Below are 23,869 nucleotides of genomic sequence, written 5' to 3' on the forward strand. Positions count from 1 at the left end.
CAGGGCATTGCTTATTCAGATTATTGCTATCATCAAACTAGTTTGGATGATTTTGGTGCTGAAAGGCCATAATCTCCTTAGTTGATGAACTGTATAAGGAAACAGATAGGGGGGCAGTATATTCCTGTTGATTCTTCTGGAATTTCATTAGCTTTATGATGCCATCAACTATATTGTCTCCATATTATTTAACCCAGTTAGGTAGTGGGTTTGTTAGACAAATATTAAAAGGCAGTTATGAACTGGATGAGGATTAACAAACTGACCTCCATCTAAACCCAGTAGAGGTGCTCTTGCATGGTGGTTCAGTGGATGCAAGGCATGGTATTCAGTCTGCTTTGGATGCGGTATGTTTCCCATGAAGACTCAGGTTTGAAGTCTGGGGTACTTTTTGATTAAGCCTTGCTCTTGAATTATCATGTGATCATGTTGCAAACCCCCACCTCACCCCTGGCAGCTGCAGTTATGTTGCTGCCTACTGGTTGTGTCATGCCCTTGGGTCACACATTTGGCATCCATCAGGGCGAGGGCTTTTTCAGCCATAGCCCTGTTCTGGTGGAATGCCCTCTCAGTTGAAACCCGGGCCCTGTGGAACCTCCTTAGGTTCCACAGAGCCTGTAAGGTTGGCAGCCCTAGTTCTGTGTCACAGGAAATCAACTTTCCCTGGGTCACAAATTGCTGCTAGAGGATGGAAAAGATGCACAATCCTTTGTGTGAGGTTAGGTTGAGAAAGAAAGTGATTCTGCAAAGTTGTAAACCCCTCTCAGAGAAAACTTATGACCGAAAAGAGGGATATAAATATTTTAATAAAAAAGAAATAGGTGACTTCCATTGAGAAGCACCAAATACATTAAAACTTTGGAGTGCTAAATAATAAAAACCTGCAAGTACTTCATAAGTACTTCAAAAATTCAGTATATTAGTTGCTAACCTCACCCAACCATCAAGATAAAATCTCTCAAGAATTAATCCAAATGAATCATTTAGGATTAGGGGTGGATAACATCTATAAAGCACGAGGACTAACATCTAAATTGAAATGTTGCAATTCACTGAGCATATTGTTTGAGGCAATGCCTTTTTTGGCAAGAGTAGGCAGGTCACAACAAAAGGCCCCAGGTTTAAAAGAGGGCCAGCAAGGGTGCTGTAGGGGAAAAGGCTATAGTTAGAATTTGAAGTGTAATGACAAGTTCAGAGAGCAATCTTAAGCAGATCAACTCAGAATCCTACTCAGGTCTACTCAGTAGGGTTACTCCGAAGACATTGTTCTGAAGACTGTACTGTTAGTCTATGGCTGCTTCCCCATGGATATGTTTCTCAGTCTTGACTTCCAAACTGAAGCACTTTCTTTTTGAGATTTCCATCAATGAAAAGGAAAGGTCCCCTGTGCAAGCACCAGTTGTTTCCCACTCTGGGCTGATGCTGCTTTCATAATGTTTTCACGGCAGGCTTTTTACGGGGTGGTTTGCCATTGCCTTCCCCAGTCATCTACACTTTTCCCCCAGCAAGCTGGGTACTCATTTTATCGACCTCGGAAGGATGGAAGGCTGAGTCAACCTCGAGCCAGCTACCTGAAAACCCAGCTTCCACTGGGGATTGAACTCAGGCTGTGAGCAGAGTTTAGGACTGCAGTAATGCAGCTTTAACACTGCGCCACGGGGCTCTTGTTCAGGCTTTTTTTTTTTTTAAGGGAAGTGTTATTGTGCTGTTTTAAAGTTACAATGTATTCTCTATTTGCACTGGGGGAAAAAATCAGTTGCTCTGAATTCCCAGTCCTCATTTTTTAAAATGTTTCTAGTGTGGCCCTTTTCTTTGTGTAGATAGAGGGGGTAAGGTGCAGATAATTTTTGTCCAGATCCCTTGGAAAGGAATGGGGAGCAGAAGCTGCTAGATGGTTGGAGTGAGGAGGGAATTCACTGCTCAGTCATTTCAAACTATTCTGTGCACTGATTTTAACATGTACCAAGTAAAGGAAATTAAAGGTGTAAGATGGCACTTCAGGCTGAGGGTTATTATTGACATACATCACTCTATAGCAGCTGCATTAAAAAAAAACCAAAAGAAAAAAGTAGTAAGTTGCTATGGTATCATTGACAACCATGGTCCCAAGAACCATTACAAAGTTGTTGTAGAATGGAAAAGTTATGCAGAATTGTATTTATTTATGCAGAAAGCCCTCCACGTGGAAGCTCTATTGTCAATTCACAGGTCTTTATTTTTCAGAATAAAAAAAATATTGTGAATTCAATAATTACAATCCAACTTATTCCTTACAGTCTATTTTGAATCCTTGTATAATGGATTTATATAATAAAAAAAATATTTTAACTGATTTGACTGCAAATAAGTGGGTTTTGAAGTCTCATTCAAAAGGCCATAAGAAGCAGTGGCCAAGGAAGCGGTCCTCTGGCAGGAAACACATTGCTACAACAAAATTCATAGAATGAAATGGGCATTCATCTCTGTAGATATGTGCATATGTATTAAGAAGTGTTTGTAAACATATGGCATGCCTATATTTTCCTCCTTGTTTGTTTTATCTTTGGTACAATTTTATTTGTCTTTAGTGATTATCACCAATGACAACATAACAGGATAAAATCTGTCTTACTGAGGTAAGAAACAAAACTCATAGCTTGTCAAGTAATAGCAGTCTGATTGCTTTAGATGGGGAAAATGCATGAAATATCTAATAAGAAAGCAACCCATTGAGAAGTCTCTGTGCAAGCTAAGCTCTCGGCACACAGGCACCCTCCACTCTAAGGGTTCCCATATTAAAATAAAAAAGAGAATCTCTTTGTCCTCTGCAGAAAGGATGTGCATGCAGAGCTTCCTCAAACACTGAACCAAATAGTGATTTCCATCTCATAAGAGGAGGTCCTGAGGAGGTCAGAGCCTTGCGGGAGCTTGCCCAGATCCACAAGGCCTGTAAGATGACACTGTTTCAGTTAGCATTTAACTGAGATGCTGACCTCCATTAACGAGATGTTAGATCTAGTGGATGCTTAAGATCACTGAACGCCATCTTAATCCATACTGAAGGAAAAGGAAAGGTCCCCTGTGCAAGCACCAGTCGTTTCCGACTCTGGGATGACGTTGCTTTCATGACGTTTTCATGGCAGACTTTTTATGGGCACTCTGCGCCACGGGGCTCTTTTAATCTGTACTGAAACTAGCACCAAATTGTTCTTAAACTATTTTTAATGCTTTTTAATGTAAATGTTTTATTGTATGCCACATGTTATGAGCCGCCTTGAGCCTGCTTTGGCAGGGAGGGCGGGACATAAAAAGACTTTAAAGTGAGTTTCAGGATAGATTGATTGGGAAATGATACTGATGTGGTAGCTAAGTGATACAAAATAGCAAAGTTCAACAAGGTTGCATCAATCCAGTACTTAGCAGTGACTCACTGAAATAAAGTTATAACGTTTGTGCTGATTGGCTACTACACCCAGTTACCTTGTTCAAATGCACATGTACTGACTGTTATGTTTTCTCCCATTATATTCAGCATTGGCTTTTGCTCATTATGTCAGCAGTGAGATAATTCTTCTAAATTTCTACTGTGATATAAATATTGATGTCAAGATTTAGCATGCATTTACATCTCCATATTCAGATCAAGGCAGAGTGAATTCCTTGGGCTGGGCATTTTTGAAAGGCTATACACGAGATTCTTAGGCAGTGTCCTCCATGCTCAGCAGCCTTAGCAGAAGTCAGTGTATTAAAATGGCAGTCATTTTCATATCTTAGTCTTTTCCCTGTCTGTGTTTTCTGCTAAAATGTAATTCTGAGATGCAAATGCTGAAGCCTAACTTGACATTAAAATCCAAACATTATCAATGCCCAACAGAGGAAGTGTTTATTAATTGGCTCTTTAATGTCAACATGACATAACACTGTATGGATAGATATTTATCAGTGTTTATTTTTTCACATTTTGCCTATATTTCTAGTTCAATATTAAGGCACAACCAGTCTCCTACTACACAAAAATAGATTCTTTTGGCACATCTGCAAAAAATATTTTTATTATGCCAATTGAAGACAATGTTTGATGAACCTGCTGCATTTCAGATTTAAATGTACCTCTTAATGTATTTCCACAGTACTATTGCCATCTGATTGAGCCTTCCAAAAAACTGTCAATCACATATTCCAATCAAATAAGGGAAACCCTTGCTATATTCTGTGGATCCCACTTGACCAGCCATACATTGGAGAAGCTACATACAGAAGGTATATTTGCTATCTACTTTCAATATCTGCATAACTGTGGGTTCTCTAATCCACACTGCCCCACCTTGCATTTTTTTCTTTTAAAATAATCTAGATTTATGTTCTTTTTACTATTATTGTGAAAATGAAAATGCCATCATTTATTACCTTGCTGTGTAGACCCATATATCCCAGGGGGTCACAAGTAGGTAAACAGTTCCACTATTTCGGTTGTAGGTGAAGCTTAAAACTGGCTGCAGCCCAGAGGGATACAGAGGTGGCAGAATGGTGCATAGCTTTGTTCCTCCATGAAGAGAAAATATTCTTAAACTTTGAAAAGAAACAGATAGAAATAGTATTTAAAACGCACTATTGGTCAGCTTCATTATTATACTAAGGTCCCATCCACATATTTAGCACTCACTATTTAGAAAACTGCCTTCTATTTTGTTAGTGCAACTATAAGGATATTGACAGTTATTTCAAAGTGTTATCATTTAGACAGTAATACTGAGATATTTAGCTAGAGAAGTATTATTTGCATTATATTTCTGATAGCATTATGTTTCTCACAGAAAGCTAAGCTTGTTCATATTACAGAGATAAGGAGCTTTGATTTCTGTTCCACAGAAATCATGGATTTTTTGTTTGCTACTTTAATTAATAATACAACATACCTGTTGTCAACACCCACAGCAATTACCCTGCTGGACTTCCCACCAGCTGTACAGACGCGGAGATTACTTATCCGACCATTGATATGAGCCCAAAAACTGGTGAATGAGTTCAGATCATACAAATGAAGGCTCCGGACACTAGAGCAGTAGAGCAAACTATCATGTAGGGTGCCAATCCAAAGTATTCCTTCTTGGAATATTGATAAACTGGGTATAAAAGAGCAGTATTCAGGCCAAAAGTGAAATGAAGAAAATAAGTAATCATTGTGAATTACTAACTACAGAAGAGACCAGGCTGAAATGCATAGTGCAATACTCTTTCAGAATTATGTCCAAATGTTGTTGTAAAATAAATAAATGAGGACAAAAACTCTATTGTCAGTAAGCATGTTCAGGTGCTGACTGCATTAGTCAGTTTGGCATATTTGACTTACAGAACATAAAACTGAGGAAATACATAATGATTTCTGAATCACAAAAACCTTCAGAGGACAGTTCCTATAACTGTTCTCCTTAGTCATTATTGATAATTATTGAAACTTTATAACAGATTATAACATCAGTGAAGAGTTAAGTATGAACACAGTTACCATGTAAAGGGACCCATGGCCTGCTTTATAAACTTATATCAAACCACACAATACATAACAATACCTGGTCAGGATTGATGTATATTATTATCTGGATGTTTTTTCCAAGTATGTATTATTGACCATTGAGACTAAAAAGCATATGGTCTTTTGTTGGTCATTTGACATGTTCATCAACATTGTATGGGAAGCTACTACAGCTTCTGTAAAGCTTGTTCTGACTCTTGATTTCACTGATTTCATTTATTCACTTTATACCCCAAACTACCTCCAAAATGGGCGTGGGTTACATCATAAAACCAGCAAGATAAAATGGTAAAACAATAAATAGAATCAGTGGTTAATAGCAAAAAGCCCCATGGCTCATGTCATATAAAACAATTTTGGAGTTTTCTGAATGGTTCTTCTGCATGTGAACTGTTTGTCTGTACTGATGACCCTAGAGGTCCCCTCCAACTGATTCAGGTGACGTGAGAAAGTTTTGGGTGGTGTGAGAAAGTTTAAAAAGTAAAACAAGGCCTTGTCTACTTATAGGAAATTCTTACCACAGAGTTCCTTGTGATTCCTATAGCCAACCCATTTGCTAGCTTGTAAACCTGCCTGAGTTCTACAGGCACATTGTAGCTGTTGGAGCGGGGCTTTCCTTGTCGGTCACCTGGCTGGCAGCAAGGAGGATCCTGCAAAACCGGGAAACCCCCACCCCAGCCTGGGAACTGGCAAGCCTACCCTAGAGTTACCCTTTGTCACTTCTGGTTGGCTCTAGGAATCACAAGGAACTCTATGGTAAGAATTTCCTATAAGTAGACGAGGCAGGCTTGCCAATCCCCAGGTCCCAGTGGGGGTTCTTCTGCTTTCCCAGGCTCCTTCCCGCCCCCAGTCAGCTGGCCAGCAGGGGGAAGCCCCGCCCCCAGAGGACCATGTGCTTTTCCACCTCCGGAGGCTTCAGTCTCCGATTGAAATGCTTCCTCTTGGGATGGTGTGTCTGTGTTACTTTGAAGAAGTTGGCAGCAATTCGTGCGTAGAAAGGCCAATCCCTCACTTCAGAGTAGTCAGAAACGGGGAGGGGGGGAGGGAAATGTCTGCTGAGCACTTCGTTATTCCTAGATCCATGCCAGTCTGGTTTCCGGCCAGGCCACGGGACGGAGACGGTTCTGGTCGCCTTAGTAGATGACCTCCAACGGCAACTGGATCGAGGCGGTGTGGCAGTGCTGATGTTATTAGATCTGTCGGCTGCATTTGACACAGCCGACCATCAGCTGCTGATCCACCGCCTCGCCGACATAGGGGTTTGGGGGTTGGCCTTACAATGGCTTTCCTCCTTCCTCATGGGTCGGGGACAAAGGGTGGCAATTGGGGGTGAACGATCCCAGAGGCGCACACTAGATTGTGGGGTGCCCCAGGGAGCAGTTCTCTCCCCGATGTTATTTAACATCTATATGCGCCCTCTTGCCCAGATTGTCCGGAGGTTTGGGCTGGGTTGCCATCAATATGCAGATGACACCCAGCTCTATCTGCTAATGGACGGCCGGCCCGCCTCTGCCCCGGGGAGCCTGGATCAGGCCCTACAGGCTGTTGCAACATGGCTTAGGCTGAGTGGGCTGAAGCTGAACCCAGCGAAGACAGAGGTTCTCTGTGTGGGTCGTGGCGCTCTGGGGAGGGAAATATCTCTCCCGACCTTTGACGGTGCGCCGCTGACGGCGGCGCAGCGGGTAAAGAGCTTGGGTGTTTTACTGGAGCCTTCATTATCAATGGAGGCCCAGATAACAGCCACTGCCAAGTCAGCATTCTTTCATCTGAAGCGGGCGAGGCAGTTGGCCCCTTTCCTAGAGCGCCGGGACCTAGCAACGGTGATCCATGCAACGGTCACCTCAAGATTGGACTACTGTAACGCCCTCTACATGGGGCTGCCTCTGTGCCGGACCCGGAGATTGCAGCTAGTGCAGAACGCGGCGGCCAGGCTGCTGCTTGGCCTCCCAAGATGGGAGCATATATGGCCGGGGCTGCGCGAACTGCACTGGCTGCCGATTGTATACCGGGTCCAGTACAAAGTGCTGGTGATTACCTTTAAAGCCCTATATGGCCGAGGACCGACCTACCTGAGGGACCGTCTCTCCCCGTATGAGCCCCAGAGAGCACTGAGGTCAGTAGGTAAAAACAGATTGACCACCCCTGGGCCAAAAGAAGTTAAACTTCGGACTACCTATGCACGGGCCTTCTCTACCACGGCCCCTTCCTTGTGGAATCAACTCCCAGAGGAGGTGCGGGCCCTGCGGAACCTTGATCAGTTCCGCAGGGCCTGCAAGACCACCCTTTTCAAACAGGCATTCATGAACGGCTGACCAAGTCCACAAAGAAACATCAAAATGGTCCAGTCTGGAGATCCGCCATCATTCACAAACTGACAGGCATAGCGTCGATTAATAACGGTACTGTCAGATCTAACTTAATGTTTTTAGACTTAGTAACTGTTTTAACTAATGTATTAATCGGTTTGGGGTTAATTTAATGTTTTGTTAAATGTACTGTTGTTTTGCTGTTGTTAGCCGCCCTGAGCCTGCTTGGCAGGGGAGGGCGGGATATAAATAAAATTTTACTTACTTACTTACTTACTTATTCCCTATGTGGAGATTGATTCTCATAGGGTATAATGGGGAATTGATCTGGAGGTTTCGGGGGCTCTGGGGGAGCTATTTTTTGAGGTAGAGGCACCAAATTTTCAGTATAGTATCTAGTGCTTCTCCCCCAAAGTGCCTCCTAAGTTTCAAAATGATTGGACCAGGGGGTCCAATTCCATGAGCCCCAAAAGAAAGTGCCCCTATCCTTTATTATTTCCTATGGAAGGAAGGCATTTAAAAAGGTGTGCGGTCCCTTTAAATGTGATGGCCAGAACTCCCTTGGAGTTCAATTATGCTTGTCACACCCTTGTTCCTGGCTCTGCCTCAATGTTTTCTGGCTCCACCCCCAAAGTCTCCTGGCTCCACCCCCAAAGTCCCCAGATATTTCTTGAATTGGACTTGGCAACCCTAAGATGAAGCCTTGTCTTACGTTTTAAGTTTTCTCACGCCATCCAAAACCAGGACTGAATCATAGAACCATATATTTGGTAGGGACTTCCATGATCATCTAGTCAAGACAAAAAACTTTCATGTGCAGAAGAACCATTCAGAAAACTCCAAAATTGCTCTGCCACCATTTACTTGATCAGCTTGTCTAAAAATGGAAGGCTGAAACAGGCCTATAATTGGTAAGATGTTACTTTGCCAAAGCTGGACTTTTCAATAATGGCCTCTCAAAACCTTCAGGAATCTCACATTAAAAATTATCCAGGGGTATATAAAGGAACAATTTAAAAAAAAAAAAAACCACACACACACCCTATAATCGACAATACTTCAGCATTCTTACAGCTATGAAAATGCTTGCTGAACCTTTACATGTTAAAATGTATGTGTTTACAAACTGGGCAGAACAGCATTGTTTCAAACTACCTGTAAAAAAGCTGCATTGAATCAAATGACCAGAGTTTGATTGATCCATCTAGAGATCCAGAGATAAATAAAGAAGTATTGGTTGGATGAAGAAGAAGCTTTGTAACTGCTTTGGTATGACCTTGAAACACATGCACCAAGCAGGCTTGGTCATTCCATGATTTTACTAGGTATAAAAAGAAATAAAGTCATCAATAAAGTCATTTCCAGTTATATATATTACTTTCTATCCTGTTTCTGATAATAAAAGGTCACTTACTGATTCCACCCTGCTCCTCTGCAGACCCTAGGCTATTCACAGTGGCCCATGAGGGAAAACATTTGATGGGCCTCAATGGGCTGCAGTAGGAGCAGAGAGGGACAAAAATTCTGCTTCATGAGCCCTACTTTTGGGTCTCATTAAATACAAGCCACAATTTGCAAACCTGTTTCTGTTTATTTTACAAAGCACAAAACCAAACTCTGCTAGCTCAGAAGATTCACTTATAAAATAAGTAGTCTGTTCTTTCAAAAATATAACCATATGATAAATCTATTACTTCTTCAGTACTATAAGTTCTTCTTAAGAGTTAATGAAAATACATCATGACCCATGAAAAACATAATTCTTGTTTTTGTAAAACAGCATATGCATACGCCTTTTAACATCACCATTAATCAGCTTCTTGATAGTTAAAATAACTACATCAAAACTGAAGCCTTGACAAAAAAGAACAGACCATTCTAATTGTAAATTTCCTTTCCTTGTTACATCAGAAGAACTTTTGGCTTAATTTCAGGGAAACTTCTTTCCAAGAAGCTAATAGTACCTACAATAGAAAGAGGAATACTACTTCTGGTAAGGTGTCTTTATTCAAATAAATCTGTTCAAATGTGCTGCTCCAATAAAACAGCACCTTGCTAATTCAGTCATCACTACTAGAGTGGTATGACAAGGATGTTCACTTAAGCAATCTGATCCTCACTATTAAAAAAGGGTTAATCACCCCCCTCCCAAATAAACTGGGATTAAAATTAATGCTTCATTATATGCTGATGGTGCAGTAATTCTTTCTCAGGCCAAACTGCGCCTTCCACACAGGGCCACATAATGACTTTCTTGGGCTCTAGGTTGTTTTGCCTTTGCGAGCCCCTCCCACCACAAGAATATCAATATTCAAACATTTTTGATATAACTTCAAATGCTTCAATGTTTTTTTTTTCTGTTTTAGGGGAAAAAAATAAGATTTTCATGGACCCTAAACATTTCATTTTTTTCTGATGTGAGAAAAAAAATGAAGAATTTTATTTGACTCCAGAAGTTCATTATTTCTTCTGATTTTGAAATAAATTAAAACATTTTCATGAACCCCTTAAAGTGTTGTGGGCCCTAGGCATATGCCTACTGTGCCTAATGGGCATGTTGGCACTGCTTTCATGGGTATTTAGGAAGGAATATCGGAAAATTAATCATGATAGAATAAAGTCCTTGTCTTCTCAAACAGCGGAGTCAAGTTTAGATGGCTCATGGATGGTCACATGCTGGAACAAATACAGTTCTGTAAATATTTGAGTATTATATGTCACTCTTCTAGCAAATGGACCACTCATCTTATCATGCACTAGTGAAAGATGATAAATCTGCTCAGTGACTCAGTTCTATCACGTTAAAAGTTCCTGACACAGTTGATGGCTACAGGCCAAAGCAGTGGCTCAGGTATTTCATGGGGGTATCTATTTGGCTTGATGGATATAATGTGAACATAGAGAGGTAGAGATTTGATTGTTCAGAGCTATTCTGAGAGTCCCTAAATTTCTAAGTGGAAGTTATGAGTTTTGTGGGACTATGTTCATTAGCAGCTATTGCAATGTGCAAAGATTGCATCCATTCTTTTTTTGGCTATTTGCCATAGAGATCCATTCTCTAGTTATGCTCTTAAGTACTGGAAAATGCATATATGAGCAAACTGATGAAAGATATAACAGAAGTAATCAACGCTGATGGATTTTCTGTCTCAGCATTATTGTCATACAATCAGAAGAAAGCCCAGGCATTAGTCAAACAAAGGACTTGCAAAATAGATTACCAGAATGTATATAATGCAGCATGTAGACTTGGTTTACTTTAAATGAATCTAACCTTGCCAGTACTTAAGAAGTGTGCAAGCTACTTGAAAGTCTTAATGGTTCCAAAATTTTGGACAGCTTTATATTAGCACAACACAATACATCCCCACCAGCTATTCCTGAAGGTCATTGCCAAGCAAATCCTTTCAAATGATCAGTTCTGTCCTTGTGGAAAATAGACAGTCCATGTGCTGTTATTTGGTAATTACTATAAAGAAATTAAAAATGAAATAATTGCTCCACTAGTGGAAAAAGTACCAAGATGTTCAGATGAAGATCTAGAACAAAGTTTGAATCCAGAGGCACCTTTAAGACCAACAAAGTTATCAAAAAAGATTCCTGGAGAAAATGTAGGTATTACTGAAAATAGTTGCTATTTCCTAACGTAGCCATTGAGACAATTTCCTGGATGCTGAAGAAACTCTGATAACCAAATGTGCACAAATAATGTTTTATTGAAAGAGCTCAGCTGACCTTATAATAAAAGTTTCCCTTTGCTCTAGTTAGTTTCTTTAGCACAAACTTGTCCTACTACTTCATTATGTGGGAATCAGGTATTTTATAACTGCATCTCAACTCCTCCTCCCAGTGGTATTGAGTCAAATTAATATACATATATGGGTGCAACTTAACATGTTGCTTCTTAAATAATGTTTAATTGGAGGGAAACAGAAAGATGGTGGGAAGCAGACAGAAATGAGGTCCAAGGTAGTAGGGAACAAATGGAAGTATATCTGCCTGACAGGCATTGGTAGTTCTTCTGTCCTTTGTCACAGCATACTGTGGGGCAGGGGCCTCAGACTGAGGACCTTGACCTCTTTGTTTGGACTTTGGGCTTCTCCTGTTACTCCTTGGTGCCGCATTCATGTTAGTGTTGAATTAGAACTACTCATGGTTAAGATTAGTACTGATATAATCCTTCACCATGGTTGAGGAAGAGGACAGGGAATTGACATGCAGGATATGATGGGGAAGAAGAACACTGGATCCTGCTACTCTAACTATGCTTAAAAAACTGAAATCATTATGGTGGCATAGGATCAGAAACAGACTTGAATAACTACCATCGGTTGCATTTCTGAAGGGAGGTCTTGCATTTCATATTCTGTTTCAGCTCATCTCTATGTAACCTGAGTTTTTTTGTGTGCAAGGCACTCTCTTCATTTAATTATTTTGGCAAGGTTTCCTCTGTCATCCTCTCACAATAGAAACAAACAGCAGACAGAATTTAGCTCCATGGCCTCTCCCTAAAAGAGGCCTCTTCTTTTAACATCTATCTGGTTTGTATAACTTTTGTATAACTCTAAAGATCTGCGCAGGAGTGCAAGAAGTTCTGCAAAAGTTATGAGCTAGCAAGGTTGTCTTGGGGCAATATTGGCGGGAGAGATGGAGAGCTGAACACACCAGTGAGTGTAGAGACACACACACCCCATACACACACACACCTTCACTGCTGTTAAACAACAGAGTGCTAATCCCAGGTGAACTAACGTGGGTGAAGTGGAATCTCTCAGAAAAGAGCAAAAGAGAGACAAAGTGAATAAGAGGAGGCAGTGGCCTGTTCTTAACATTATGAAAAGCAGCTATGTGCTCTTTAGCAACCCAAGTGCTAGCTAGCAGGACTGTTTTTTAAAGTGCCGCTGGCTAATGGTTGCCTGAATTTTGGTTGTTCTTGTTGTTGTTTGCACTCTTGAGATGACACTATTACAGGCATCATTTTTATTTTCACTGTGGATCTAATACTAAAACAGAAAATAAGAATTCCAGCAATTTAAGAAAAAATGGTTGTTTTTAAACACTTACCTGTTTAAAAGCAAAAACAAAAAGGGAAATGAGCAGGTAGGCATGACAACACAATTAGCTTGTTTCTCTACAGGTTAGGTAACTTACTTTCAATGCCTCTGCAGGCAGTAAGCAAAATGTTAGCATGTGATGAGTAGACACAAGAGACAACTGCAGTCTGGTGTGCATTTGGTATCTCAAATAGCAAATTCCCACGGATGTCGTAGCAGAAGAAGTGGCAGTCAGAAAAGCAGTAGAATCTTTGCATATTGACATCAAATTCCATACTTGTGCACCATTTTCTCCCCATGTATGGATATTCTGCACTGCATTTTAAAATATTACTAAAACATTACAATGGATTTTGTGAAAGCTCTTTCAATCTAATAAATAAATCTCAGACAAAGATAGAAGAGCATTGTTTGCATACATATTGCCATTGCTGGATGGAAACTGTGGACTTTATAATTATTTAAAATGCTTAAATAGCAGGGACCACTGATTTAAAGGAAATTTGTGGACCTGGGCAACTTTCACACAGAGGTTTTGCTCCATCTTGTCTTCTAAACTGGAACATCTCCCCCCCCCCCACCCCCCATACATGATGCCATGCTGCAATCATTCTGTTTCCTGGCTTTCCTACAGAGAAAAGAACTGCGCACATTTTCCTATCTTATAAAGGTCCTGCCCACATTGGCTCTGTTTTCCTGCTATCAGCTCCTTGTGTGTGCCATTTTCTCAACATTTTTTTCTGCCGCTAGAGGGCTTTCTGAGGGTTCTTTTTGTTAAATCATTAACTGCCAGGGTCCTGAAGCCCTATAACAACCTATTGCTACACCACTATACTGCATTAAAATTTGACATACTGTAATGGCATAATAGCAACATATTGACACTTTTGTAGTTCAAATTTTAATAGAACTGTTTACAGCACTATAATGCATACATGAGGAAAAGAGCAAAAAAGAAAGGTGGCAAGTTGCCATGGCAGCTGTGACAGCCATACTTCTGAGAGCCAGTGAGGAGTCATTGGGCATATGTGTGGAAGGAGTAAGTTGGAAGCGCACAGAATACTGTGTGGAAGCTCTGTTGCCAATGTGCATACCACTGCATTTATAGAAGATGAAAGCAAATGCAGAGAATTCTTGATGCGCAGGAGCAGCTCAATTAAAGAATAGGATACATTTCAACTTGCTTTATTGTAGGGGTTGCCAATCCGCATAGGGCTCTGGAGCAATGATGAGTCCCCCTTGCTGTGCCCTCAAGTGGACACCCATGAAATAAAGCAAGCAGAAGCTTGAGCTGATCTTGTATCAAAATAAACTGAACTGAGTAAGCAGAAGCCATTAATGAGGAGGCTCGAGGGCCATTTTAACGTGTTCTACAATAGCAAACAATGATTAGCCACTTTCAAGCTAATCCTCTCAGCTAATATATAAAGTTGAAACATTGTTTTACTTGTATGCACACATTAAGCTTCAAGCAGGTATCTAAAGTACTTTAAGGGTGTACCTTAAAACCATTTGATGTGTTCCTGAGAAATGCAAAGGAGTCACAGAAAAAGAAAAGCATCTGTAACAATTCACTGTGGGAGTGGCCAGCTCTTACACAGCCATCTGCAGTCAAGAGCCAGTTGCAGACTACCTGATGAGCACATTCCATTATTATACATTCTGTATAAAAGTAATTAAGCATATTTCCCACACCATTGCACTCCCACACATATATGTTACAACCAGAAACAGAGCTGGTTATATCCAGGTAGAATGAAAGATGGGGAGGATAGAAATATAATCCTATAAATATAATAAAATAGAATGGAACAGAAAATGAGGGGAGTGCCACTGCCCCCATAGGGTGCCATCCACAGGGGGGATTTTCTTTGCCATTACTTCTAAATGGCAGCAGGACTTTGGAGAGTATCCACACACACTGTCATCATCTATTCACCCACTTTCCAGCTTTTCCTGTCCTTAATATATTCTTTCATGGACCTGATTTAATAAATCTGTCCACCAAGAATGCATTTGAAGTGCATTAGCATTAGCAAGTATGGCCCAGAAGGTGGGCATTTTTGAAGGTTCCTCTCACTTTGACACCACCATCAGAACCATTGAAGGGCTTTTGAAGGGTTTTTTTTTTTAAAAAAAAAATCAGAAATTACTATCAAGCTATAGCAGTAGTGCAAGAACATTATAACAATCAATTGCCATGATCTTCTAGTTCCTCTGAATTCCTAGTATCCATTTAAAAAAGCTCTCTAGCTCTTTAGAACAAAAAGGGTTTGATGATTACTTTTTTTAAAAAAGGAAATGGTGGGAACTGAATTTTCATAGGAACTGAAAATTCCTGGCACTAGATTATAACATTATTTCACTATAGCGCAATAACTGTTTTGGCACTGCTAGGGAAAACTGCAGAGAAAATAGAAGCTGATGGAAGAATGGGTGCACAAAATTACTGTGTGGATGCTTCATTGTCAGTGCAAATGCAGTATTGATAGTAATGCATCCACCATGTGGATGTAACCATAGCTTTCTAAACAGAGAGACACAGAATACATATGTGTTCATTACAAAATTCAGATAAATAATCCATATACCTGAGAAAAAGGCTGTAATTCATCATGTGTATGACATTAGAATAATCCTGAACTTTCTTCTCTTTAAACTTCCAAAGCTAAAAAGGGGGGGGGGGGGGAGAAATATAAATTCTTAACAAATTTGAATACTTTCTAGCTGAAAAGCTAAACATTTTTGGTAAGGCATCTTTGCCTTTATTAAGATAAAGGCCAAAGATGGTATGCTTCCTTTGTATGCAGTTCTCCCATTACAAACATTAACATTAGTTTAAACAAAGGAATCAAGCTAACTATAGAAATCCCAGTGTCTGAATACAAAATGTATGTCACCAATCATGGTTAGCCACACCACTACAATCACTGGGTTTCCTCCCCTGCTGTGGCCAAGATCAGCTTCATCCAGCAAGCAGATAAGGTGTAGATTGGTGGATTTCTCAAATCAAATTGGAAGTCAAGAATTAACATAAACTAACAATTACCAGACCCCAAATTATGTTTCTTTTAATCTGCTAACAAACAGTTTTGTTGTACATGTTCTCTGACTGGTCAGACACCAAAATATGGCAGAAGGTTTTTGAGCGCACCACCCATGTCAATTAAAGGCAAATTTATCTAATAAGAGTACTGAGATAATAGTTTTAGAAGTGCTTACACCCAAAAAGCATAATGAGAGTAGTATTCCTTTCCTTTTGCAACTCAACCCGCATGATGCCACAATTCAGTAGAAAGAATAGATGTCATATTTTCAGGACCCAGTTAGGCTTGCCAATTCCCAGGACCCAGCGGAGGTTCTCCCACTTACCCAGGCTCCTTCCCACACCCAGTCAGCTGGCCGGTGGGGGGAAACCCCGCCCCCACAGCCACCATGTGCCTTTCCACCTCCAGAGACTTCAGACTCCACTTGGAAAGGCTTCCTCTTGAGATGGTGTGTCTGTGTCTTTAAGACTGAATGGGGGTGGGGGGAGCAGGCAGAACAACATGGCTGCTCCCAGTGGCTGTGAAAACAGCCCAGACCCTCTGTAGATTGTACAATCTTTTCAGAGGTCATTTGCATAGGAAAGGTAAACTTGAATCTTTGGTTGCTCTGTGTTACTTTGAAGAAGTTGAAAGTTCAGCAACTCATGAGTAGAGATGCCAATCCCCAAGTGGGAGCAGGCCCTCCCCCGTTTCAGAGTTGTCAGAAACAGGGGGGGAAGGGAAATGTCTGCTGGGCACTTCATTATTTCCTATGGAGATCGATTTCCATAGGGTATAATGGAGAATTGATCTGGGCGTATCTTGGGCTCTGGAGAGGCTGTGTTTTGAGGTACAGGCACCAAATTTTCAGCATAGCATTTGATGACTCTCCTCAAAATGCTCGCCAAGTTTCAAAAATATTGGACCAGGGGGTCCAATTCTATGAGCCCCAAAAGAAGGTGCCCCTATATTTCATTATTTCTAATGTAGGGAAGGCATTTAAAAGGTGTAGTTCCTTTAAATGTGATGGCCGAACTTCCTTTGAAACATGCATCCTTCCTGTTCCCCAGAATTTCATGCTTCCAGAATAATGTATGAGAATATATAACTCTGTCAGCTAGTATTTAGAATAAATAACCTATCCCTTGCCTGTACGCCTTTGGTTCCTCCACTGATGACCTCATCTGTCACTGGGTTAAATGATATAAATGTTAACCGTCGTGAATCTCGATTTTCTACTGAGCAAATCTCATTATAGTTCTTATTGTATACCTGAAGAAAACAAATACTTTAATACTAATATAATGCATTACATAGTGTAGCAACAACAAACACCCAATGTCCTAATGGTTTATTAATTACACTGAAACTTCAGGGCACATAAATTAGCTCATCAAGGAGATATAACAATAATCAACTAAAAGCTGTTGTCCACTAGGGCCCATGATTGCCCTGTACTGATTCTGCACAGTTTGTGTAGGTCTGGCATTCATGCAGCTAGGGTTGACAACTCCATGCTGGGAAATTTAGAAGATTTGGTAGTGGTCCATGGAGAGGGCATGGTTTGAAGAGAAGGAACTTAGTGGGGCACAATGTCATAAAGTCCACTTTCCAAAGCAGCCATTTTCTCCATGGGAACTGATCTCTGTCAACTGGTGATCAGTTGTAATTCCAGGAGATATTCTGGGGCAACCTGAAAGTTGGGAACCCACCAGGTTACTGACAAGGAAGTGAAATTGTGTCCCTTAGGGTTGCCAGGTCCTTACCTCTCACCAGTGGGGGGAGGGAGGGAGCCTTCCAGGAGGGGGCGGGGCTCCATTCCAAAAAGCAACATCCCCATACGACATTCCAGATACAATGACATCATGCAGAAGTGACATTTTCACACTGGGGACAACATGCAGGGACACTCTGGTTTTGAGGGCCAAACTCTATGATAAAATTGCCCTCAAACCAGAGCATCCCTGAATGACATCCCCAGTGTGATGACCTCACTTCTGCATGATGACACTTTACTGAGGACATCTTATAGGGATATCATTGTTTGGGGGCAGGGTAGTGGTGAGAAGCCACCAAAAGTGAGGGATCCTCCACTCGGACCTGGGAGCTGGCAACCCTAGTGTCCTTCTTGCACTGAGGCCTTCTGGGTTAGCCCCTTAAGGAGGAAGTACACAACATAATATATAAAAAATCTTATGTGAGATAAAAGAACCAAGAAACCAAACACTTTGGCCATGGGCTAAATTCTAAGCATGGAGATCTATTGCTGGATTGAGATCACTGCAAGCAACAAACAAACCTTAGAAGATATGGAGTTAACAGCCTCAGAGAGTTTAGCTATTACCTTTAAATTTAAATTATTCAGTTTAACAATCTGTATTTGTGGTCAAAATAAACTAGAAAATTAGACCAAATCCTAGGGGAAAGGTTTAAGGCAATTAAACATTGTTAAAAAGGTAAAACATTATGCAATGACTGTTATTGCTTGTATTGGAGCCTACTTTTCTACTAGTATGAAGTTCCAGTGCTGAGCACTAATAACAGTGGTGATTTATATTCTTTCAGATTTATTTAACACCATGACAAACATTTTTTTAACTGCCATTGCCTTCATAAAATTATATTTAGTTTTATGGCTCTATGGTTATCAGTATATTAATACTGATAAATTCTGGCCAAAGTCATGTATGATATGAGGTCTTCTAGAGACAAAGTGTTTCATTATTATGTTTAATAGTGAAACAGTGATTGTATACTTGAGTTTCATGCTTTTAAAGACAAACATGAAACAGCTGTGATTGATCCAGAATTGAAATATGAGCTGTGACAAACTGATTTCTATTTTTTTTTTTTTTTTTACTTTGTGAGCTGCAATGGGTTCCGGTGGAGTACTAGGTCAGGTTCAAGGTCCTAGTATTGACCTATAAGGCCCTAAACAGTCAGGGACCTATGTACCTTCAGGACCGTCTCTTCTGGTACACTCTGCAGATCAAAATCTAGTGGTGGTTTCTGGCCCAAGAGACTTCTGGCTGTCCTTAACCAGATCCAGGGCCTTTTCTGCCCTGGCTCCAACCTGGTGGAACTCTCTGCCTTACAATATCTGAGCCCTGTGGAACTTGTTACAGCTCTGCAGGCCCTGCAAGGCAGAAAGATGTTCCACCAGGTGTTTGGTTGAGGACAGTGACGGTTGCATCCTGGCAACCCCTGCCCCCCTCCTTCTGAAAGACTGTGGTGTTACTGACTCTTGCCATCTTCTGCTACACTTGTTTGCTTCTGGCTTTTAATTTTTTAAAAGTGATGTTTTATGACTATGTTGTACACTGCTCTGAGCCCAGCTTGCTGGGGGAGGGCAGCTGAAAAATCTAATAAAATAAAATAAACCTTCCTTTTTTAATTAGTGGAGTACAACTCAACAGTTTACAACAGGGGTGGCCAAACAGCAGCTCGGGAGCCACATGCAGCTCTTTCACACATATAGTGTGGCTCCCAGAGGCTGAGGAGCAACTTCATTCAGGCTTACTCTCAAGTAAGTGTGCTTAAGCATCGGGACCTCAGTCAGCCTCTGAGCACTGACCCATAGGTAGGTGACTATTTCCACTGTGTGTAAAGCAGGGAAGGAGGGGGAAACAGGCATGCTTGCAAGCTCTTCTCATCCACCATAGAGGTTTCCCCCTTAGTTTTACAGGTCTTGTAGGAGCTGTATTTACTAACCTTGGTGTCAAGGCAAAGAGAGATGCAAATTGATGCAATTGGTGGTCCGTGATTTATATCAGTGGTCCCCAACCACCGGGCCCCGGACCAGTACCGATTCGTGGCCCATCAGCAACTGGGCTGCCAGCTGAGCTGCCCGCCCTCCCCATGGTGCCCCACAGCCTCCTGCCCCCCCCCCTGTGCTGCCTCCTCCCCCTCCTGCGTCACCTCCTCTTCTCTCTGTGTTTATTAGGTTAAGCCGGGGAAAGCGCCTTCCTGGCTCTTTAAAAGCTCACCTCCTTCCCCCATGGCAGCAGCTGATCCACGGGGGGAACCGGCGGCAGCAGTGTCGAGCGATCGTTGAACAAGCCGTGCTGCCTTTGCCTCCAGAGGCAAAGGCAGCGCCGCTTGTTTAGCAGATCGCTCACCGCTGCTGCCGTGGGGGTGGGGGGAGGTGAGCTTTAAAAGAGCCAAGAAGATGCTTCCCCTGGCTTAACATAATAAACACGAAGGGAGGAAGAGGCGACACAGGAGAAGGGGGTGGGGTAGGGTGGCAAGGCTGTGAGGCGCAGAGGGGGGAGGCCAAATTCAGTCCCCCCACCCTGCGTTTCCCCCACCCTGCCAGTCTCTGGTGCCAAAAAGGTTGGTGACCACTGATTTATATGGTACATATGCATTTTCTTCTCTCACTGGTGCAAAAAATAATTCCCTAACCTTTCCCTATGCTGGTCTTATTGGGACTATTATTCCCAGCTTTTGTTTTGTTTTTGTTTTTTAAAAAACCTCCTTCTAGCACGGTCATGTTCAATACTCTCTCTAAGCTGTGGAGTCTTGTGAACAAAAATCATACTTTTTGAGCTACTGGCATTAAAGTTGTGAGCTACTGCATAAATTAGTTTGCTCTGAGCTATTTTTCCTGAGCTAAGACAAAAATGTGTGATCCAGAGGCTAAAAAACTGTGAGCTAGCTCATACTAACTCACCTTAGAGGGAACACTGGTCATATTGCAAAGTGTATACATATATATTTTATGTTTCTGTGCAAAGAAAGTATTAAGAGTTTTAATAAATACATGTTTGTAATATTAGTTCACATCTTGTGGCTCTCAAAACATCTGATGTTTATTCTATGTGGCTCTTACATTAAGCAAGTTTGGCCACCCATGGTTTACAATATGAGACTATGGACATTCCTGTGTTCTTGTTACACCCCCAGTTTCATTCAAGGATCACTTTTACACAAGGAACAGTGTCTGATCCCCTCAACCCTCATTTTCTCTGCAACACCTTGTCCTACTCTGATATAGAAACAAACAATATTTGGTATTTTATTTACAGATGCAGTAAAAAAAAATGAGACACACAACACACAATCTACATTTCAAAATGACACTACCCAGCTGCTCTGTTGAATGGAAGGTTCTGCACTACATAGGGACCTAAATATTCATGCATGTGCATTTTTACATGCTTGTGAACAAGAAACAACACACATTTCTCCCTCCTCGCACATATTTCAGATGTAATTTCTAGAGACTTTGAATGGGGAGCTAAAATCTCAAGAAAGGCAGCTCCATAAATTCATATGGATGACATTTAAGCATATCCCCAAAAAGTGAAATAGGGGCAAAGCAGACAAGAGATTAACAAGGGACAATAAATCACTCTCCCAAATAGGGACAATTGCTAAGATACAGGGGCTAGACACAGGTGGGAGTGTGGCACACAAATGCATGCATCCCTGGCACTGGTTTTGAAAGTGGAATGTGGCAACTTTATAAAAGGTAAATTAAGAGCAAAGATGCCAACAGTGGGGGAGGAGTGGTTTAATTTATTCCTGATCCATTGTTTAGTGTGAGGAGAGAAGGTAGAGGGTGGTACCCACTACCTGCCATGCAGTTTCTCTGCTCTGAATTCCATTCTCCCTGCGCTGCTTTTCACTTAAAAAGATGGTGCCAGGGCTGAGTTACACACTTCAATATGTAAGGTTAATCCCATCTGTTTTATATAGCTCATATCTTGGTCTCAGCCACCACAAGATGGAGATTCTGCCTCTTCCCATACGAACCTTGTAGGACCTTACAATTAGGGAACCAGCATATTTTGGTGGTCCTGGCCCCAAGGATGACTGACTTGCCACAACTAGGGCCAGGGCTTTTTCAGCTCTGGCCCCTGACCAGTGGAATGATCTTCCATTAGAGATTAATTCGCCAAGATGATATGACAGCAAGATGGTATAGCACAAAAGGAGTACCACCATACAGCAAGCACCACAATACAGTAGGGCAGTAGGGGAGTAGAAGGAAGGCCAAGTGATTGAATAGGTAGATGCTTGTTGCCTGATCCAAAAACCTGGCAGAACAGCTCCATTTTACAGGCCCTATGAAAGGCCAGCAAGCCAGGAAGGGCCCCGATCTCCATAGGGAGCTGATTCCACCAGGTCAGGGCCAGGACCAAAAAGGTCCTGGCCCTGGTAGAGGCAAGATGGGCATCTCTTGGGCTGGGAACTATCAGAAGATCTTGGGAGGCTGAGTGAAGTGACCTCTGGGGCACATATGGAAGGAGACAGTCCCGTAGGTATGTTGGTCCCAGGCCGCGCAAGGCTTTGAAGTCAGAACTAACACCCTGGGTACTCTATAGGCAGCCAGATCAGGGCCCTGCAGGACCTATTACAGTTCTGTGAGGCTTGTAAAATGGAGCTCTTCCACAAGGCCTTTAGTTGAGGCAGCGGGTTTCCCCATGCTATTTAGCCTCCCCCTAGAGGCCTGTGATAAGCCTCTGCATCTACTGGTGCTATCAATTGAGGCAACTCATTATCTATGCTGAATTTTAGATGTTTTAATCTGCAAATTTTAAATGTTGTGGTTTTGTTAATATAGGATGGGAATTTGCCCTGAGCCTGCTTGTGGGAAGGGCGGGATACAAATCCAATGAAATTATTATTATTAAAAAAAAATCTTTGAATTGCTCTACTATTTTTCTGCAAGAATCTGCAAATTATCTTATTTACCACTTTTTAAAAGGACAGTATGTAAAAAACAACACCCAGTACATAATTTTACCTTAATTGTATAATCTCTTGCCAGAATAAAGTAAACATTGTATTTCTCAGAGTATGTGACTATTCTCACCAGGTTGAACTGATACCTTGGGAAAATCATCTCTCTTTTAGCTAAGAAATCAAACGCAAACAAGATTAAAATATAAACTCTTCCATGAAATAATTCACTGAATATTCATAATCTGCTGCTGAAATATCTAGGCAAAGGTAAATATGTAAATTCACAGGCTTTAAAAAGTGACCAGAAGGCAAGAATATCTCCATAGCTACTCTTCTCCCTTTCAGTTACAGTGCAATTTATCAGGGGTATGCAGCATAAAGGGTGGCAAAAATCTATTTCAGGGGTGTCAAACTCATTTTTTATGAGGGCTGGATCTGACATAAATGAGACTTTGTTGGGCCAAGCCATGTTGGGCCATGCCATGTGTGTACCTATTTAAGATTAGGTAGCAGAGATATAAACTTTATAAAGGAACAAACACAATTCAATATTTATTTTAAAAACTTGAAATAAAATATGCTTAAAACATTAGCATTTGTTGGTCTTATAGATACGTTCTTTGTATGTCTCCCATGGGATTGAGGGAAGTGGACAAAGGAAGCTCTTTCTCTTTCCTTCCTTCCCTAGGGGGCCAGGAGGGAGAGGAACCTCAGCCAATAGAAGGAAGAGAAGAAGAAGAATTGCAGATTTATACCCCACCCTTCTCTCTGAATCAGGGACTCACAGCGTCTTATAATCTCCTATATCTTCTCCCCCCACAACAGACACCCTGTGAGGTGGGTGGGGCTGAGAGGGCTCGCACAGCAGCTGCCCTTTCAAGGACACCCTCTGCCAGAGCTATGGCTAACCCAAGGCCAATCCAGCAGGTGCAAGTGGAGGAGTGGGGAATCAAACCCGGTTCTCCCTGATAAGAGTCCACGCATTTAACCACTACACCAAACTGGCTCTCTTGGTTCAGTGACTCTGCTGTGCAATTGAGAGAGCCTGGCAAAGCAAGCTCTCCTTTCCCCCTTCCTCTCCAAGGGAGGATCCTCAGCCAATGGAGAAAATAGAGACTTTGCTCTGTAGCTCCTGTGCGATTGAGCAAACCTTGCAAAGCAAGCTGTGATGCAACAGGAAGCAAGAGAGAGGGAGTAGGAAGCAGATGACAGCCAGTTGCTTAGGGGCCTGATAGGAGCCCTCCGAGGGCCTGATCCATCCCCTGGGCAGCATGTTTGACA

The 23,869-nt window shown here is 41.6% G+C and overlaps 1 protein-coding gene across 1 annotated transcript in view; it reads right to left on the reverse strand.

The window, feature by feature from the left end:
• LOC132572011 (uncharacterized) overlaps window positions 1-23,869 on the reverse strand; it is a 61,722-nt gene that overhangs the window by 16,578 nt on the left and 21,275 nt on the right. Inside the window, exons 6-11 of the mRNA XM_060238803.1 lie at window positions 22,650-22,759; window positions 17,048-17,170; window positions 15,464-15,540; window positions 12,970-13,187; window positions 8,974-9,139; window positions 4,896-5,102 (exon numbers count right to left, since the gene is read on the reverse strand). Of these exons, the coding sequence (XP_060094786.1) occupies window positions 4,896-5,102; window positions 8,974-9,139; window positions 12,970-13,187; window positions 15,464-15,540; window positions 17,048-17,170; window positions 22,650-22,759 (901 nt within the window). The remainder of the gene's footprint in view (window positions 1-4,895; window positions 5,103-8,973; window positions 9,140-12,969; window positions 13,188-15,463; window positions 15,541-17,047; window positions 17,171-22,649; window positions 22,760-23,869) is intronic.

This window comes from Heteronotia binoei, chromosome 5 (assembly GCF_032191835.1).
Source record: "Heteronotia binoei isolate CCM8104 ecotype False Entrance Well chromosome 5, APGP_CSIRO_Hbin_v1, whole genome shotgun sequence".
Classification (NCBI taxonomy): Eukaryota; Metazoa; Chordata; class Lepidosauria; order Squamata; family Gekkonidae; genus Heteronotia; species Heteronotia binoei.